Source organism: Lissotriton vulgaris, chromosome 7 (assembly GCF_964263255.1).
Source record: "Lissotriton vulgaris chromosome 7, aLisVul1.2, whole genome shotgun sequence".
Lineage (NCBI taxonomy): Eukaryota > Metazoa > Chordata > Amphibia > Caudata > Salamandridae > Lissotriton > Lissotriton vulgaris.
This window is the reverse complement of record NC_141695.1, coordinates 861,178,130-861,191,851: the sequence shown is the minus strand read 5'-3', so window position 1 is coordinate 861,191,851 and position 13,722 is coordinate 861,178,130. Positions and strand designations below refer to the sequence as shown.

The window sequence follows — 13,722 nt, the reverse complement described above, 5'->3', positions numbered from 1 at the left end:
GTCTATTCATAATGTACCATCTGCAGCCCATATGCCTCGAACGGAATATGCTACTTACCAGTATGCATCTGTTCTTGGCATAGAGGGCTGCAGAGTGGTACATGCCCTCCCAGCCTCCCCGGAAACCTGTGTCTGTTCCAACATTATCTTATTTAGATACACTTACATGGGCATTCCTATCTGTATTCTATCATACTACTTCATCTAACCCTACTATGGCAAAACAATCTAAGGATGGAGCCGATGCCCATGCGCACTACCAACCAAAGGAGGAGTCACCAAGATACAAAAGACTCTCCAAGAGAAAAACAAGTGCAATCATTCGAGCCCAACACCAGATGGCGAACTATTCATAATGTACCACTCTGCAGCCCTCTATGCCAAGAACATATGCATACTGGTAAGTAGCATATTCCATCTGTAAGAAACAGTAGTTGGTATTAGATTCCTTACTGCCCCACCCATCCTCCCCGTTCTGCGAACCGATATCTACGGTTAAGGTCATCCCGTTTCAGGGCCCTAGTTTCATGGCACCAGTGTTGGTTTTTATCATGGCTCTGCGTTTCTGGCACAGAAAAGCTATGTATAAGAACAGACGTCAGCGCGCGAGGACGGCGTCTAAGTACTCCGTCATCCCGGCGCCGACCACGGACCCGGATCCGCAGACGCCTACGGACGCGCAGGGGTACTGCTTTTCAAAATTTTCCGGATCCAGTCTGACGCCTGGGGATATTCTAAGGTAAGGAATCTAATACTAACTACTGTTTCTTACAGATATATCGTTACCGAAGGTAAGTAACTTGTACGTTAGTCTCTCCTTAGTACTGCATTGTCTTCATTTGTAACCTTCCATGAGGAACTGGCCCTTTTACTTCAGTTATTAAACGGTATGTCTTATTTCGTACGGAAGCACTATTTTGTTTAATGAGTTCCTACTACTGCATGCTCAACATGCTTTCCTGCAACATTTAGTGTGCCGTGCACGCTTTCACTTTCCAAGAAGCCACAATGGCGGTCGATTCTTTGCTTTTACAAGCGTTTGATCTACTGGCATTGTAAATGACAATGCCTTTTATTTATGTGTTAATTATCAAAATAGATAAAAGGTATTTTCATTGACCATGCCAATAGAATAAACTCTCGCAAATGCGAGACCTATTGCAAGTGCTTGTTTATTAATTTAACTGGGCTGCTCAGCAGCGCTGCTAACAACTTCAAATCGTTACTAAAGCCTATAATTCTCATTGGCAAGAACTAGTGGTTTTGCCAATGCTTGTATACAAATGTTTGCTGCAAAATGTGACGACACGGACATTTGATTAGCTAATTAGTGTTTTTCGAGTGTCATGCGGGGGAACTTTAAACCAATTCGGTTGTTACGGTGTCTCACCCCGCATTGAATGTGCACTTTCAGTATGCTGATCCTGAAACCAAAGGCTACGTTTGTGTTTTTCTTCTCCCCTTTTCTTTCCTGTGTGTAATCACATGTCCTCTTTTTACCCTAATGGACGGCTGTTTAACTGTCCTCATTGTCTGTGATTCAGGGAGAGCGCGTATGATGTGTAAAATGCGCTAGAAACATTGGGCGACACCTTTTCCAAATTACACTGCTTTTGCAGGCCAAAACCATTTCCATGGTGCTATTGAGTAGATGAAACGTGTCGGAAGTACCCCACGCTTTCATACCTCTGAAAATATTAGGTTGGTAGCGTCTTGACAAACAGGTTTGCCGCTTTTTTACCTCGGAAAAAAATTAGTTTGACATCTTGACCTAAACCTGCTTGCTTAGCATATAGCCTTCTGACTTTTGGGGCGTTTTGTGTTCAGGAGGATTACAAAGACTGTATGTCATTTCTTTGCCTTTGCGTCTATACATGCCGTTTAAATGCCATAAATTGAAGCAGTGATGTCCTTATTGACTGGCTTCTTGAAACAGTTGCAAGTAAAATGAGCATCACACTTGCTCGTTGAATTTGAATACACACTTTTGTATACTGCCTACTTTGAAACCATTTCATATGCCATAATTGCTGTGATTATACCGCTGAAGTTATCCAGTGAACTAAGGTTAGCAGGTGAAAAACAGGGGCGTAGGTTCGAGGTGGGGGTTTCGGGGGGGCTAGGTTACACCTCCCTGAGGAATGCCTTTTCTAAAGTGTACAGATGCTTTCAGTTGGGTATGGTCAGGTGTGACCTTACTCTCTAAAGTGGTAGCTTGGTCGAGCAGTAAGGCAGTACCAGAGGACAGTCTAAAGCATTTCTTGTACACACTCAGTCAGCAAAAGGTTTCACACACTCAGACTGAGCTCCAGGCTAATTGTTTTTATATCAAAAGATATCGTTGTTTTATTTTTACAACCAACAGGCATCAAAAATATACTGTTCTCAATGTGAAAGGTCTCAGATGAGTACCTTGCAGAAAGGCAATAAACTTTGTAAAGACAATAGATACAGGGGTTGCAGAAAGCAACACAATTCTATACATAATTTAGCATTGAGCTCAATGGATTCCCTTATATAAACACAGGTGACTACTTTATAGATTACTTTGGTAATTCCAGGACTGGCTCCTAAGTTCAGTCCTGGGGTCTAAGCTGGAAACAGTTTAGCAAAAACGTTTTGGGTATTGTGATTTTTCAGGAATAAAAAGCTATTTTCGAAGTTCACACTTAGAAATTTTTCAACAGAAATCTGGCAATGTTATCCAATGGGAGAAAATTCAGGTTGCAGGTAAAGTACGAACTCGTTACTTTTGTAATCCAGTACTGGTCTCCTGGGGCCAGCACTGGGGTCTCAACTCAAAACAGGTAAGTAATTACGTTTCAGTATTTTGTATGATTTTTAAAGAATATTTCTAGTTTTCAAAAGTAGACAAAAGAAATATCATAGAAAAGCAGACAATGGATTCCAATGGAGAAAATACAAGTTACTAGTAAACCCGCTAGGGATTACTTTTGTGGTTCAGCACTGGGCTACAAGGTACAGTACTGGCTCCTTTCCTGATCACAGGTGAGTATTTCGGAATTCGGATGATTTTATATGAAAATTTCAAGTTTTAAAAAGTAGGCACTTAGAAGATCTTTCGAGTCAAACCAGTCAATGTTATTCAATGGCAGGTAAGTGAGTTACCGGTTTCCTGGTGAGTACTCGACTGGTGAAGTTGTGGCTATGGGTATAGACTCGGGCGTCCCCCAGGGTCAGGTAGGTACAGTTGGTTCACCCTCAGCGGTGCAGGGGCGGCCGGGGGCAGAGGTGGTTAGGACCAATGTTATCCAATGGGGGACGGGAGCCTCCGGTTGGTGGCTGCTGGCTAGCAGGCCTCGCGGCTGTGGGAGCTGGGCTCCTGGTCACTTGTTCAGGGCAAAGGGGGAAGCAGGATAGGACAAAGGTGGCACGGCCAGCGGTAGTTGGCCGGCTGGGTGTAGGGTGCTTTTGAGCAGTCTGGCGCTCAATGTTATCCAATTGAAAAGGTCAAAAGGGAACAAAGGCTGCAAGCTCGGGCGGAGACTCTCCAGGGGCGATCAGCACGTCGAGAGGTATGTTGGGATCTTGGAACACAGGTAGGCACCCCAAAGGGAGGCACAAGGGGCTGTTGGGTGCCGGGTGCGGGGGTGTCTTTGGGTGTCGAAAAAGCTTATCCCCAGCTGGTCACGGTTGGGGGGGCCCTGGTTCTGAGTCTGCAGGCGTCTGGTTAGTCGAGGAGGGTCTTTGGGCACTGGACTTCGGGTCCCAATCGCCGGGGGATGTCCTTGTGGTCTTGGATCACTCGGGCATGCCCAGGCTTGGCGGGTGCAGAGTGGGCTGGTCTGGAGCTTCCTGACTGGCACCAGGGGGGGTTGTTGCAGCAGAACCTCTGCTGATGGGAGTCCCAGTCTTTAACAGGGTCAAGGCATCCGGCAACGCCGGCATCCAGGGGGTGGCCCTCGACTGGCTCAGATCTTTTCTGAGCCATCGGACTCAAGCAGTCCATCTTTCTACCTTTTCTGCGCCCTATTCATCCCTTACTTGCGGGGTCCCTCAGGGCTCCGCGCTCTCACCTTTATTGTTTAACTTGTACCTTCAGCCCCTTCTTGCTTCCCTCCGTAATACCCCGGTTACCATCTTCAACTACGCAGATGATCTTCAGTTAATTTTTCCCATTGACCCCCTCCCTTCCTCCCGTTACAACTTCCAATCCACTATGCTCAACATCGCTGAGTGGATGCTTCATAGTCAGTTAAAACTGAACCCCACAAAAACGGAGCTGGTACTTGTCGGGGCTCCACTAATCCGTGGAATTCCACCTTTTGGCCCTCCTCTTTGGGGACTCCGCCTAGCCCAGTTGGCACTGTGAAGAGTCTGGGAGTGATCTTCTCTGAGGACCTCTCTGAGGCCTCAAATTAATGCAGTTACCTCATCCTGTTTTTTCCATCTAAGGCGGATTGGCAAAATCAGTAGGTTCCTCACTAGAGATGCTCTAGTCTTAGTCATCCTAGCATTGATCACTTCCAGACTCGACTATGCCAACACGTTGTATGCCGGAATTCCATCAATCCATCTCCACCGGCTGCAACTTGTCCAGAACCAGGCAGCCCGCCTGATTTTCCGCCAGCCAAAATACCAGCATGTCACCCCTCTTCTGCGTAGCCTCCATTGGCTCCCCATCACTAAACGCTGCATTTTTAAACTTGGCTGTCACTTTCAAAGCCCTATCTGATCTAGCCCCTGCATTCATCTCTTCTTGCCTGACACGGTATGTCCCCCACAGAGACCTCCGTTCTGCAATTCTCAATCTCCTGGTTATCCCTAAAACCAGACGGAAAAAGCACGGTGGTCTCAGCTTCTCTGCCATGGCCCCCTCCACCTGGAACTCCCTCCCTATTGCACTCCGCCTCTGCCCCAACTACGATCCTTTCCGCAAACTGCTGAAGACCTTCTTGTTTCAGTCAACACTTGAGTAACTTCTCCTCCCCAGCTGCCTTTATGTCAAGAGCGCCATGAAACCGTTGGTGAACGTGCGCGGTACAAATATTTTTAATGTAACGTCAAGGCAGGCAGGTCCTCTGGGTGTCCCAAGGTTGCTGTTCGCAGAAGTTACCTGGATTTAGGCAGGAGCAGGTTCCAGGATCGCCAGGCTGGTAGGGCTGGGGCCAAGTCAGTTGTTGTCGTCCTGTTTCACGGTGGTGCCGTATATTGCAGAACTGTTTAGTCTTTGAAGTAGACTTAGTTTGTTCACTATATCAAAATCTCCTAAAATGGAAGTAAGCAGAGTGCAGCCGCTCTATCGAATTTCATCCCAGATTACAATTAATATAACTTCAGTGCTTCTTCCAGGAGGAAAAACCCAGTTGGTCTGATAGGTTTGTTTTCTCAGGGACATCTGCAATCTGAATAAATGCTGTTTTTGTTAGCTACTTACACAATATAGTTCATTTGGTTCAGTCCATTTTTGTCAGGATTGCTTTAAATCTAATGTCTTTTCAAATGGTATGGATGCTTTCTAGTTGATGGTGTTTAGTTGACCTCTTTGGCTGGAACTGCCATTGAGGAAGCTTTTGGATTGAGCTTGTATATTTCTGGGGGCCCAGGTCACAGATTTTCTGATGGTACTAGTTGTCATTATGAACTGATTAAAAGCACCATTGATGCTGGCGGTAGGGCAGTCCTAGTCATGCCAGGCTGCTTGACCGACTTCAGGAGATGAGCCTCAGAGGCACGATTTGGAAGTGGCTGAAATCCTTCCTAGAGGACAAAAGGCAAGAGGTTTGGCTACCCCCTTATTCCTCTGGTAGCCGCAATGTCTCGGTCAGGGTCCCTCGGGGGTCGTCTTAGCCCCACATTTAATATTTGAAGACCCTTCTCGCTGAATTGGTTGAGGACCAAAATAATATTTTACACAGATGATACCCAGAATGTTTTCTCCTTTGACAAGGGGGTGCCTGTTAAACAAGATGCAGTTTCCATTGGATGAGCTTCCTCTAAATAAAGTGCAATACAGAGACCGAGGTTCTCAGTGTGGGGCATAATTTTGACTTCAAATTGGAACTGTGCTGGCTAGATGAGGCACCTCCACCCAATAATCAAGTGTAAACAGTTAATAACTTGGGTGTGAAATTGGACAATAAATTGTCCTTCCATAATCAAATTAATTCTGTGGTAGTCACATTTTCAGCATACTATGCTTGGCCAAGAAATTCCTGCTCTTCCTGTCGGTCCCAATAAGGATTACTATGGTTTTGGCATTGGTCATGTCCAGGCTGGACTACACCAATGCCTTATATGCAGGTTTTCCACAATCTCCTTCAAGGAAACTTCAAATAGTACAAAATGCTGCCACCAGATTCTCACGTTCTCTTTCTAGAGAGGAGCATATTTCTCCTTATTTGCACTGACTTCCGGTACACAAGCATATTCTATTTAAGACTTCTCTCCTGGTGCACAGAGCGCTATGCCACTCTGGACCTTACTATTTGCCTGTTAGGATTTCTTTCTACGACCCTTTGAGAAAGCTGCACTACTCCAACAATCCCTTTGCAACGATTCTAAGCGCCTACCTTGCTAAATTCGGCAAACTGTTTTTCTCTTTCTTGGGGCTAGCAGGCTGAAACAATCTTTCTTTAGAACTCCAGCTCACTAAGGATGAGGGACTGTTCAAGAAAATGCTTAAAACCGGTCTGTTTGTCCAGTAAAGCCCTGCTCACTCTTACCTTTGCCCTTACTGCCCTGTTAGACCTGGGACACTCTTGAGTAGCTGTGTGCTTTATAAGTCTCATTTAACATAACATTATTTGTCCTTTGTGGATAGTACATTTAAAGAGCACAACTTCTGGATGTTTCTGGTTATCATTTGAACTGGTTAGTAGATTCAAAGTGCAACTGACTGGATGGTTGTGGGTGTCAAGATTTTTGCTTTATCAGGTATTCTACAGTTTAGTGTCTGTTTTCTTTGGGGTGATTGGCACACTCTAGGTTGCTACCTTGTCTACAGCATTGTTTGATTTTCATAGTTTGAATATTTTTGCATTTTAAATGTTATCACAAAAGGTCCCATAATACAGATGCCTATAGCATAGTTACTGATGTAAATAAAACGGTAATTGCTGTGTTAAACATTTTCTTCTCCTGGTTTTATTCTGCTCCAGCCCCTCTTGGGCCAGAACCCCCCATATCTTGAATCTCCTTACTCTAACAGTTACTTTGTATGTGCAGCAATTGGTCTTTTACTCTAGCTATCAAGTTCTTTTAAAGAGGTTTCACCAATCATGTCTGTTTTTTCCATGTACTGAAGTATTTTTTTTGCATCATTTAGCAAGAAGTTGAGAATTTCAAGAAAGTTAACATGATCAGCCGGGAGCAGTTTGATACTTTAACCCCAGAGCCCCCTGTCGACCCAAACCAAGAAGTACCCCCTGGCCCACCGCGATTCCAGCAAGGTAAAGTGTGACTTTAGAATAGTAGAAAGTGTCTTCTGTTTAATGTTTACCTCCTGTCCTCTGAGTGCAAATTAAGTGTTAAATATTATAACAAGAGTACTTTTGTCAGAGCTTTTTAAAGAGTGAATTTAAGGGAATGACAAATGATTGTACCCCACTTTCTCCAAGCTTGACGATCTTGGTGTGGCACAGACTGATACAGAATGAACCAAAAGAAAGCTATGTGTCCTGAGTTATATGTCCTACGTTCTAAAAGGGGTATCCTCTTTCTGCTTTAGGTTGATACTACCTACCTCAGTTAGTCCCTTCATTGCCTAATAGCCAGTTCCTTTACCATAATCCTACCTTGAACATTGATGTGTAATTAATGTGTTGTGCATAAGGAATATGTTAAACTGAAAGACACTTGGTAATTTATTGCCTTAGAATTACCCCCAGGCATCAGACGGGATCCAGAGAATTTTTTCTTCGCAATACCCCTGCATGTCGCTAGGTGGCATCGGTCGACTCCGCATCAGACGTCTGCGCTTCGGTCGCCGGTATGACATCACAGTGCCTATTTAGACGCCGCCCCTGCGTGCTGATGTCCATTCTTTTTTCCCCGCCAGCCTAGCGCAGGTCCGGAAAAAAATACCCAGTAGTCCTTTTTTGACTAACTTTTTTTGACGTTTTGTCAACTTTTTTTCCTGATTCTTCGACTCCATGTGCGCGAGGCATGTCCCATCGCCTGACAAGGTTCAAGCCTTGTGACTCCCGTCATAAGCTGATGTCTGTGAATGATCTGCACCTCATGTGTCCTTGGTGTCTGGAGCACGACCACAACACAAAGTCGTGCTCCAACTGCCAGGCCATGAATCCAAAGTCTTTGCAGGAGCGGTCCAGAAAGTTATTGGAAGCCCATCGGTCGGCTCTGCGTCGGTTTCGTTTGAGAGGAAGGCCTCGAGGCTGCTCTCGGAGCTCCCACACCTCGTCGCACTCTGTCTTCGAGGTCTTTGGGTAAGTCCAAGAAGAAGGCGAAGAAGCACCAGCACTCTTCGCCTTCGGTGGGCTGACGGACTCTGAGCGTGGTCGCTCTGAGGCTGTCTCCGGTCCCTACTTCATGGACGATGTAGGAAGCTGGCTCTGTGTAACTATACCAAAATGAGGTATAGTCTGCACAGAGTCCAGTGGAACACCAAAGGTAGGCAGAGGTAAAAGTAGATAACACCTTACTCTCCATTTGTGGTAGTGTGGTCGAGCAGTAAGGCTCTATCAGAGGTGTGTTAGGCAGTTATCGTACACACTCAGACAGCAAATGATGTCACCCACTCAAAGACTTAACTTGTTTGTATGTAAAATATTAAGTTATTTTATTTCTTAGAACCAAACCATGCCAAGCCTTGTGCAGGTAAGTGAAATGCTTTGCAAAATCGTATGCAATTTTTTTCAATTGAATGCAGGTTCAAATGCAGTTGATTAAATTAAGGTTTCGAAATTACTTTTCAGTTACTTTTGCTAATAAGTGTGATATGCTTAGATATCACACTGATACATTTCCTAGACACACTGTAAGTAATTCACTTTTTGTACATAGTTTTTTAATGTTCCATACAAACCAACTCCACACGTTGAACAATGTTCAATGAAAAACTGTCAATGTATTCCTATGGAGAAAAATGAACTTAATGGTTTGCAAGTAAGTACTGTTTTGTGGGAGTTGGTAGTTCGAGGCATGTGGGCTGCTAAATTCATATCTGTACCAGGGTTCCCCCAGGGTCAAGGATGCACTCTTGAAACACCCTCAGCGGCACTAGGTCGGCTGGCTGCAGAGTGCTGATGCCCAATGTTATCCAATTGAGAATAGTTGGCCTCTGGTTGGTGGCTGCTCAAAAGCAGGCAAGGGGGTTGTGGCAGCAAAGCTCCTAGTGTTGGGCTCAGGGCAAAGGGAGATCTGAGTGGGCAAAGGGAAATTTGAGTTAGCACCCAAAGTAGACCCGCAGTGGCGCGAGGTTGGCTGGGTGCAGGGTGATATTTTGGTGTCGGGTGCCCTGTTGATTTCAATGGGGCTTCTGCTGTTGCAATAAAGACTGCAGGCTCATGGACGAAGAACTTCTGAAGGTGACTCCCGGGTGGAGGGGTAAGTTGGGATGCCTGGGGATGCTGGGACACAGTCGGTTGGGCCATCCAAGGCCGTGGGGCATCTACTGCAGGGGTGTCTTTAGGCATCTGGTTTTCTTACCAGCTCCATTCGGCGGGGTGGGTGGGGATCCTCCGGAAAGAGGCTGCAGGCTTTGCTTGGTGATTCGAGGCAGGTCAGAGATAACCAGATCTCTGTTTGGGATTGCCGGGGAGACCTCCACCGGGTGTTAAGCCACTCAGGCCGAAGGTGTCAGTTGAGGAGTGGTGCAGACTCGCGGCTTTGGGTGGGGCCCAGCGTCTGTTGGTGAGCAAATCCGGCGCTCATGGGAGACAGTCTTTGGCTTGGAAGGCAGGGCAGGTCCTTCGGGTTCTTGAGGCTGCTGGCTGCAGGACACACCAGGATTTCGCTGGAGCAGGTTTGAGGTGCGGACAGGTCCATAGGGGCGTCTTTCTTGGGTCAGCACGGCTTCTTCGGTCCTTTCTTCTTGTCGATTCTTGTCTGAGGAGGCAAGTTTCAGGGCTGCCCCTAAATAAATTTAGGGGCATTACAGTTAAGTAAGTGTTGGGACCAATGGGTCCCTCTCTTGGGGTGGGTACACCCCCTATTATGCCACCTTCCAGTGGGAGGGGGGCATATGCCTCTGCTTGGCTGGGTCCCCCATCTGCAAGATGGCGGGGACAGAGAGTTGTACTTCGCCTCCCCTACCGGTGGGGTTGGCAAAAGTGGGCACACCTCCCTTCTTCACTTGGTTTTCCCGCCGATTCTCCTGCCCAAAGTGGGGGTCAGAACCGGTGGGAGCCAGTTGCTGGAAACAGCAAAGGGCTGGAGCAGCTCACAAAGTTGGCAAGCCTTTGAAGCTTCCCCATAGTGGACCCTGCCCATCCTGGGGGAGGAGGTTTGGCAACTCGTCCCAGGATGTGCATTGTTTCAGACCCCAGAGAGCAGCAGGCTCTCGACCCAGGGGTCCAGAAACATGCCTGGTGGTGGCAGCTGGCGAACAGCCACTCAGCCAGGGCACTAGTGTTCTGTCGTTATTCAGGGGGCATCTCTAAAATGCCATTGGAGTGCATTATTCATTAAAGGCCAACTGGCATCAGTGTGGGTTTAATGTGCTGAGAAGTTTGATAACAAAATTCTAAGTTTTCAGTAAAACCATTATGGTGCTGCAGAGTTCGTAATGACAAACTCCCAGCACCATACACTCTTAATGTCAGGTCTGCACTTACAATGTCTAAGTATTGGTTGAGACATTTTAGGGGTACAGGGCTCATGCCCCTGTACCTTCACCACTGGTATAGTGCACCCAGCCAGAGGGGTGGCTGACCCATGCCAGAGCAGTGAGTTGTAGGCATGGCTCACAGGGATGTGTCATTTCGACTCTTCATTTCTGCACCAAAACAGGCAGCCTGTAAAGGCAGTATGTGTGTAAAGGTACATGGCCTCCAAGGGTGGTACAATAAGTGCTGCAGCCATTAGCGCCCTTCCCTGGCCACAGTGCTCTTGGTACATGCGGTACCATTTAGAAGGGACTGGCAGGTGATCAAAGAGTGCCAAATGTGTTTTGTTTTCATGCAGTTTAGGCAAAGAACATAGGCCCTGGGTACCTGTGTGGCAGGAACCCCCAGGGCACACTCATTCAAAGTGCATCAGCATTTTGACAAAAAGTGGGGGCAACCATGCAAAAAGAGGGCACTTCCTTATGGACTACTCCACGCCTCCCCCGTTTCCGGGAACCCGAGCATCTCCTGCCCAACTCAAAGTTCTATGAGGCCCTCTACCTAGTCATTGGGGAGCCCTACTCCTTCGGGCCACGTGAAGCCAATCACAGGCCGTGGGCCTTCGATGCCGGGGGGGGGGCCGTGGATACAGGCCTGGATCGGGACCGACGCCGGTCTATTTCACTCGACCTTCCTCTGCACCAATCCTGGCAATATTGTCCCCACCATCAACCTCCGAGATGGACCCGGAGATAGACAGAGGTCTGTTGACAGATCCAATGCTGGAGGGTACTTTTCTTCCCCTGTTCATCCCTGGTGTTCCCTACCACCCAGAAGGTTGTGAGGACTGGAAGCGGTCGCTGGACCCTTTTACAGACCAGCTGGAAGAACTGGACTGGAAACAGGACCTGGGTGACGCCAGTGGTCTGGACACTTCTCCAGACCTTGCCGTGCTTTCTCCCTCTACCGTAGCTACCGATGAGGGAGAGTCCTACGCTTTGGTGGTGCGAAGGGCGGCTGAGGTCTTGGGCCTTGAGCTCCCTTCAGTATCAGTTGGGACTAATCTCCTAACAGAGGTGCATCAGCCTGCGGGACCCTCCTCTGAATCCCTTCTGCCCTTTAACGAAGCCCTCACTGATGTCCTCCTGGGCACCTGTTCCAAGCCCAGCACATGGGCTCCTGTGGAAAGGGCGATTTGAGAGCCGCCATCGCCCGGCCGACCCAGTTTTCCTCACCCAACACTCCTCCCTAGAGAGCTTGGTGGTTCAAGCCTCCTCTTCAAAGGGTGCATTTCCTTCTGCTCCTCCAGATAGGGAATCCAAGTAGCTGGATCACCTTGGGAAGCATATGATCTCTTCCTCCAGCTTGCCACTGCGGTCCGTGAATACTGCATGCATGTTAGGCCGATTCTTCCAAATCATCTGGGATACGTTTGCGCAGGTGCTGCCTCAGTGCCAGGAGGAGGCCTGGGCCTTTCTCTCCCAGGCAGTGGCGCATGGGAGATACACAGCCAAATTCACAATTGGATATAGTCTGGATACCACTGACTCTCTGGGCAGAAGGTTTGCCATGTTGGTAGCCCTTAGGAGCTAGGTCTGGTTGAGGACATCTAGCCCTTTGATGGCTGCCGTCTTTTTGGTGACAAAGCAGACTGCGCTAAAGCTCATTAAAGATTCTAGGGCTACGGACATGTCTTTGGGCCTTGCTGCCCCTTCCTAATACTACAGTCTGCTTTTTGCCCCTTTTGTGGCTATGGAAGGTGTAGGAAGGTACCTCCTGACTATGGTTGCCCCCAACTTTTTGCCCTGTGTTTTAGCTGGTTTTTGACATAGTCGACCTGGGATCCTGCCAATCAGGACCCCAGGCCTACTGCTCTCTCTGTAAAATGGATTCCATGTACCTTAGGTACATTTCCAATTGGTACTGGGCCACCTTATCAGACCCTGTAACTCAGGGCATAGGTGTACCCAGGGCCTACCAGGGGCTGAAGCATGTATTATGCCACCCCTGGCTGGCCTCCTAAATTTGACACAACTGGCTGCATGACAGCTGGGGCAAAGTCGTGTAATCACCCTTTGCTGTAGATATAGTATACCTATATCTAACCCTAAAATGGACACACAGATTCCTATCAGTCACTCCTATGGCAGGCCTTAACAATCCTGAAGGCAGAGTGCTTGGAATCGTGTGAGATGGTGCTCTGGCATGAGCTGAGCCCGTTTGCAGCTTGCGGAACCAAGTCCTAATAGCTGTTCCATGATAACGCATACCATATACTCTTAAGTGCATTATAATCCTCGCGGTTAAATGCTATCTATGGTATTGCTTTATCAAAACATGTCGAGTAAGGTGTCATACGAATTGGAATACTAACCCCTCGCCAATTCTGGCGACGGGGTTAGCATTCCACCCTTCTAGAGGGACACGACATGTATGTAACTGTGAACCCCGGTTAAAGTTAAACGAAGCCTCAGCTCCACAAAATGGATGCTGCCACCACAGACACGAGTCTGACCCCCTGCAGCTGGGAGTCCTTCCAGCGAGGGGAGCCTGGACAAAGGGTTTCCTGTCAGGGGCGGTGCTAGCACCATCCCAGACATGGTTTTGTGTATCCTGGGTAGGCAGGGCTTTACAGGAAGGTGACTGCTGAGTGGCACCCCGGTGCTCACTACGCATAGGCCGGTCAGAACCAGTTCCAGGGGCACACCAGCCCCTGGCCTGGGGGAAGTCCGGCATGGCAGAGGGGTGTCCTAGTCCCACCCATAGGCAGGACCTAGTCACCGGGTCAGCCCCCTTTTTTAGTATAAAGATGGGAGCGGGCCCCCTGTTCAAATTAGATCATCTTTGGAATCAAGACTCGACTTTCTGCGAAAGGACATCAAGATTTCTTCTTCAAGATTCTCCCTTGTGGCTAAGGAGTAGTCACCCTGCATCCGCAGGCACCATCCTAAGAACACTGCGGTCTGCTGCAAGT

General features: G+C 47.8%; 1 protein-coding gene across 3 annotated transcripts in view; it reads left to right on the top strand.

The window, feature by feature from the left end:
* Positions 1-13,722, top strand: part of LARP1 (La ribonucleoprotein 1, translational regulator) — a 773,488-nt gene that overhangs the window by 564,533 nt on the left and 195,233 nt on the right. For all 3 annotated transcript variants that reach the window (XM_086931251.1, XM_086931250.1, XM_086931252.1), the window contains exon 12: positions 7,289-7,412. In XM_086931251.1, the coding sequence (XP_086787377.1) occupies positions 7,289-7,412 (124 nt within the window). The remainder of the gene's footprint in view (positions 1-7,288; positions 7,413-13,722) is intronic.